The 6,652-nt window shown below is 33.1% G+C and overlaps 1 protein-coding gene across 1 annotated transcript; it reads right to left on the bottom strand.

The window, feature by feature from the left end:
• Positions 1–245: 245 nt before the first annotated feature.
• On the bottom strand, positions 246–4,610 carry LOC128201075 (uncharacterized). The gene is made up of 2 exons (XM_052896691.1): positions 3,568–4,610; positions 246–3,043 (listed from the first exon to the last, which is right to left on the bottom strand). Exon 2 carries the CDS (start codon positions 3,036–3,038, stop codon positions 1,167–1,169), a length of 1,872 nt encoding a protein of 623 aa, XP_052752651.1. The 5' UTR covers positions 3,039–3,043; positions 3,568–4,610; the 3' UTR covers positions 246–1,166.
• Positions 4,611–6,652: the final 2,042 nt, after the last annotated feature.

A 6,652-nucleotide genomic window follows, 5' to 3' on the forward strand; every position in this document is an offset into this window, starting at 1 on the left:
AAATTTAGAAAGATGGCATCATAAAGTGACAGGAATATTACCGTTTGTAATATTGCGTTCTCGTTTGGTGCAAAGTATGAAAAAATCTAAAATATCAGAATGGAAGAAAGTGCGAAAAAACGTCCTTTCTGACTTTATTTTTGATACTATGAGTATTTCAAAGAGTTTATACTCTTACTCTAAATGTAGATGTCAATTAATTCTATATAGTCTAGAGTTTAATCTTATTCAGGCTTGCATCCGCATCACAGCCGCTCAAGACTAAAGGTCCCGGATGGTCCCAACACTAGTCAAGCTTTCTCGACCAAATACACTTAAGTGAAACTAATAGGTATCACATTAAAACGCAGTAGCTATTGGTATTTTTTTTTTCAATAAAAAATAAATAAATAAAATCATAAGATTCTCTTTAATGAATTGCGGATAATTTAACCACTTCCTTTATCATTAGATATCTAATAATAAAATCGCCAAACTTTAATTATAGGTAGGTAACTCAATTTGACAAACAAATTAAGTAGGTAATAACCAAAACTACTTTTTGTTCTATATAATTTAATGGAACGAACTGCGTGTACGAGTATAAACGTGCTAATCACGCTTGTTTTTTGTTCGGAGAAGAAAAAGTAGGCACCTGCCAACCTTGAATAAAGCTAACAGGCAGGAGTACGCCAAACTCTACAAACTTGATTAAAAATAAATATTCTCGCTTCAGACAACAATGATTTTTCATATAATTTCAACCTACTAGTGTAACTAAAACAGTCAAACCAATTTTTGATTCAATTGGAAATTTCATTGTAAAGGAACGACTGTGCATACAAGAGTGTACTACAGCAATGATCGTACTAGATACAGTGTAATATCTCTGTTCCTCGCAAAGAGTAAAGAATGAAGGGTGCTAGGTAGAGATGGGCAATCCACCTGGGTGGGTTTAAAGTCTGGTGGGTAAAAACCGGGTGTTTTGGGTTTATTGGGTTTAAACCCCATAAACACCCAAATTTTTGGGTGTTTATGATTTTGTACTTCATCATCGTCATCTCAGCCGCAAGACGTCCACTATACTGGACATAGACAATATTATTATGCAGCCTACAGAATAAAAAACTTTTAATTTGATTTTGAGTTTATTAAGAAAGAGATGAAAGTAAAATGTAAAACTACAGTCAATCACTGTCAGATTCAGAGTTATTACAAGCGATGAATTGTATAGGTTCGATAGGCTCTATTTCGTCTAAACTGTTATGTTCATTTACTTGCTCAATGAAAGCTTCTAAGGTATTTTCTTCATTAAACTGAATGTCCTCGCATTCAGCTTTATGTTTAAGATTCCAGTTATAACAAATGAATGAAATTTTTTCAGTTCTTTCAGTTGTAAGTCGATTTCTTTTGTTATTATGTATGTAGCCTTGGATACTAAAGGAACGCTCAGTGGCTGCCGAAGTACAGGGAGCTGATAGAATACGAATCGCTACTTTGCTTAACTCAGTGGAACCACAAATACCTTTCCACCATATTAGGGGCTCAATGCTATCTAATGAGCTCCATACAAATCCTCTGGCCCAAAAGTTTTCTTTAGCTTTATAACACGCCAAATCTGCCATTACATTTGACAAACTTAAGTGTTGGCTTAAATTGTAGATAAACTCCATACCCTTAAGTTCTTCCTCTTGAGTAAGTTCGACTCCTAGAGTCCTGGGGTCTAGAATATATGCTGCAAAATGTATTGGCCTCATTGCCATATTGCATCTTGAAGATACTGATGTTAGAATCTGCTGTTTGCTTTCTTCGCTCAATGTCGAAATCTCATTTAATGCAAAACGTATCTTAGCTTGTACATCTCTAAATGTAATGTATGTGCGATGCAAACGATTCTGGTCGCTCTCTAAGTAAAATATGCTTTCAGTGACTGGTTCCAAAATACTTATACATTCCCCTGTCTTCGTCCAGAAATCATCACTTAGAATTAAATCTTTAATATCTCTTGAAATTACCACATCTTCTCTAACTGTTAATATTTGCAAAGCTATCTTATTTGCTTTCAAACTTTTTAACGAAGTAACATGACTTCCCCATCTTGTAGCACAAGGCAATTTTAGTGTTTGTGTAGAATCTTCACCCTGCCTTGATTTTATCAACAAGGAACTTAATCGTTGACTCCTTTTAACAGTTTTTATTATATTTATGGCTTGCATAATAAACACAGTTACTTCTTGTATCTTTACAATATCTTGGCACAACAAGTTAAGGATATGTGCACAGCAACCGAGAGGAACAACATGTGGATATTTGAGTTTTGTTAATTCGAATGCCTTTTGTATATTTCTAGCGTTATCGCTAATAAGTACAAGAAACTTATTTGCTCCATACACTTTCATTACCTTTTCAACTTCTTGGCTAAGGTATTCACTAGTGTGAGGATTACTTTCTGTATTCAAACTTTTAACGTATGCAGGTTGAGGTTTTGATATAAGAAAGTTTATTATTCCTTCATTTCTTAAATTAGACCAGCCATCGCACTGAAGGTGTAAGTAACTACAAGCATTTAGTTCCTCATTTAACTCAAAACGCATTTCTCTATATATTTTATCTAAGTATTTTGTCGCTAAAGCTTTACGTGAAGGTATTTTAAATTTTGGTTGCAATTTTTCGAAAAATTGTATCCATAAAGGATGTTGCACCATCGATAATGGCGTCCCTGTTACAAATATAGCTCTCGCTAATTCTGTTTTTATATGATCATCGGTGTCTTGAAACTCAGCATTTATTGTAGTGTTAGCAGACGACGAGGGGCTTATAAAAGAATCATTTGTCTCTATCTCTGACAGTCCAGACATTTTGGTTTTGGACGAGCTATCTTTTATAAGTTTCATAGAGTCTTTTAATGTTTCTGGAGATTTTGGACAAGTGATAAGATGTTGAAGCATTTTGGCAGCATTACTGAATTTGTAGACCTTATTACAAAGCTTGCAAGAAACAGACTTGTTTGGTAAAGTACGGTAGTGCTCCCATATGCGTAAATCTTTAGGTCTCCCCATTGAACCTAAAAAAATGAACGATGATTAGTTGGTCTGACGAAAATTCAACAATAGAGTGCCTATTTTTTTACAATGATTATTTCTTGTTATTTACAATAAATTTATTAAAAAAATAATAAAATAAATACAAAAAACCTTTGTAAAATTACATCTCCTCGGAGGATTAAACGCAGACGCTAGTTTATTATCGTATTGTTCTGTATTTTTCTCAGCAACTTCTTTAATTCGATTAGGTACTTACGCATATTATGTTAAAAATAAATATCTAGTACACATCTTAGGCTATCCACCATTATTATCCAATGACGACTCTCAGCTAACTATGCACTATCATCCAAAATAAACGTGTATGGAAAATTTTATCCCAGTCGGTTGAGGATTGAGGATAATTGCATCAACATACGAACATACCTACATACTTTTATTTACATAACGCAAGCTAAATAAAAGCTTGTAATAATACATCTAATTTTAAGTTAAAATTGTTAAGTGATCATGATATAATTGTATCATTCAAAAATCCACTTACCTTTAATTATTTCTTGTTAAGTATAAATATTATTTCAAATCTGCTCCCTTAATATGCACTTTTTTACTGCTTTTCCTACCTAACACGTTACCAGGAAGTCACGTTACCAGAGTCAGAGTAATAGTGAACACGTTTGACAGTGATTGTCGTCGCCTCATATTCAGCGTCGACGAATAGGGGAATCCCCAGTCATAATGTATTGCATGCGTGGCGGTCTTACTTCAAATCCATAAACAAAGAGATAATTACAGAACTCGATACTAGATGGCGCTGTTTTTGTTTGAAGAAAGTTTGCGGGCTAAAATACATAGAATTTCATCAATGACTTCCACAAAGAACAACATTTCTGTTTTTTCTAAGTCCGTATCTCTTCCGTATATTTCATAAGATATAAGCTTGGGCTACATTGTTATGCAACGTGATTTTGTCGCTGTCTTGCTAGCAGGGTTGAGAGATATACGATTTAAATCGTACTCATACTATTATTTGTCTATTTTTTAATGTACGATCGTAAAGATTATGATCGTAATTCGCACAAAAACATACGACTTTTTGGTTACCTGGCAACATTTTTATTATGAAACGAACATGCTCACATCATCAGTCACATGCAACAATTTATTGGGGATTTCCCCTTCACATCTGGCAGTCCTGCTTGCTAGAATATAGGTAAGTCAGCCACAGTTACTGACGATCGATATTTAAAGGGTATTGTTTTTGTGCTAAATATTTCATAAAAACGTTATTTAATACTTTGTGGATTATTAATTTAGTTGATAATCACTGGAAGTAAAATGGATGCTAATTTGAGAGATCAAGATCTTCGTATAAAACAGTTAATAAAAGAAAATCTACGTAAGTACTCTTTTTATACCTAGGTAGGTAAGGTATAATAAACACAAAAGGTACTTAGATCGCGTGTGTTCGAAGCATTTATTCTAATAAATTTAATTTAAAATTGTAGAAAGAAAAAAATGTCTGCCAAGCCGTAGCCGAAGCCGATCTCCAAATATATTTGGCGATAGTGAGACCCAGTGTCCAGATGATTTACCCAGCGTCGTCGCAACAAAGAAAAAAACGAGGATAAAGTAAAAGAAAATTTACTGAAAGAAGAAACAAACTGTTCTAAATGCTTAATTTATGGAGAAGAGGATAAAAGAAATGAGTATTTCGGACTGTTAGTGGCTCAAGAATTTAAATATATACGGCCATGTGTGCGAACGAGGTGTTATGAAGAAATTTTAAAGTATCTACGGGAAGCAAAAGGCCAACATGTTGATCAACTGCAACATGAAAACACTGAAAATTAATTACTTTCATTTTATTATATATAGATTTTTAAAATTTCCTGAAATATTATTAGTTAACGTTTTATTTAATATTGTAGAATTGATCAATACAATTTATAAAAATAATTTATTGGTATTACTTACATATTTTCAAAAAAATACGTAAAAACCTATTTTTTTGGGTGATTATGGGAGTTTATGGGTGTTTATTGGGTTTTTACCAAAGCACCGGGTTTAAACCCGGTGCTTTGCCCATCTGTAGTGCTAGGATATCCACGATACCTATAGTAAAAATATTAAGAGCATATCATCTGTAGTTCATACTGTGTTTATTTATTACGTCACTGTTTTAATCAATATTATAAACAAATATTTTAAAATAGTATGTTATTCTATTTGCTATATTGTATTATATAATCATATTTCTCTCCGTATTCTCTACATATAGGTAATACAATATTGTAGATAATACAATATAAACAAGTTATTTAAAAAGAATTTCAAAAGAGAATAACAATCTTTAATTCTTCGATAGTAATGCCAGAAATAAATTATTTTCCCCTAAGACTAGATATAACACCAAAAAATTTTGATCCACCTATACTGACATCCTGCTATCAAAATTGTATGGAAATCTCTATTATTTGCAAATGGTGAGTCTTTGAGAAAAATACTTTTACTGTTATTAAGTTTAGTTTATTAAATTTTACTGATAGAGCAACGTCTTAAAGGATACTAGTATATATAAAGTTCACTATTACTTATTGCGATTTATCAGATTAAATAATATTTACAATTCGACGACGGGGACTACAACAATTGTGGTATCGAGTACTGAGTCGTGGCCGTAGCAAGGACCCAATACACCTTCCGGTCACGAAGATATATCTCATTTTATTTCCGACGTACAACTGAACTAGAGGTGGTTTATCAGATTTACTCTGACAATTTATAGGTCGTTTAATGCCAACCGTTATATCTCTAGATTAGTGGCAATTTTCAATTTCGTCAGCTATATGGCCATATAACTGGGTGGAAAGGGATTGTTAGCAATGGAGGTTGACAGCCTCATTGCTAGCAATATGCCTTATTAGGTCGACCTCCACATACTTCCCCCTGGAAACCATTGTGAACAATTCTTGTTGAATTCGTCACGATGGGCTAACTGATCTACTTTATCCTCACCTATCATCCTTCACTGGTGCCCCGCCGGTGTATACCGATAGCGCGGGTGGGGTTACCATTCCATTATCATCCAAAAAAATCCTGTATACACAATCATATAATAAAATTCTAGAAACATTCGATTAGTAGTTATATTGAATACTAGTTGTTATCCGTCGCTTCACCCGCATTAATACACACATACAGTATCCTACATTAAGCATTCTACGTGCTAAGTTAAGATATAGTTCAGTAGTTTATGCGTGAAAGAGTAACAAACATCCATCCATCCAAAGGTTAAAAACTTTTGGAGTTTTGTTATATTAATAACAGGATTACTAAATTTAACCAAAGCACCTGTGATCCAACAATAAATCAGAAATTAATATATAAAATAAATAAATATCGATATAAAAGTCTCGCAGAATACCGGTACCGCAATATTAATTATAAACGGCTGCGAAAATCGACTTTGCTGTGCTTCTATTGTATTATGTAGATTATTTATTCCAATTTTGTGTCTAAACAGATAAACAACAATCACTACAAGTAACCAATGTCTAGGTAAAAACAATTATAGTTAACCTTATCTACCGTAATCGCAATTGTAAAAAAAGCAAATGAGATAAATT

The sequence above is a fragment of the Galleria mellonella genome, unplaced genomic scaffold (genome assembly GCF_026898425.1).
Source record: "Galleria mellonella isolate WM207_F2 unplaced genomic scaffold, CSIRO_AGI_GalMel_v1 utg33, whole genome shotgun sequence".
Lineage (NCBI taxonomy): Eukaryota > Metazoa > Arthropoda > Insecta > Lepidoptera > Pyralidae > Galleria > Galleria mellonella.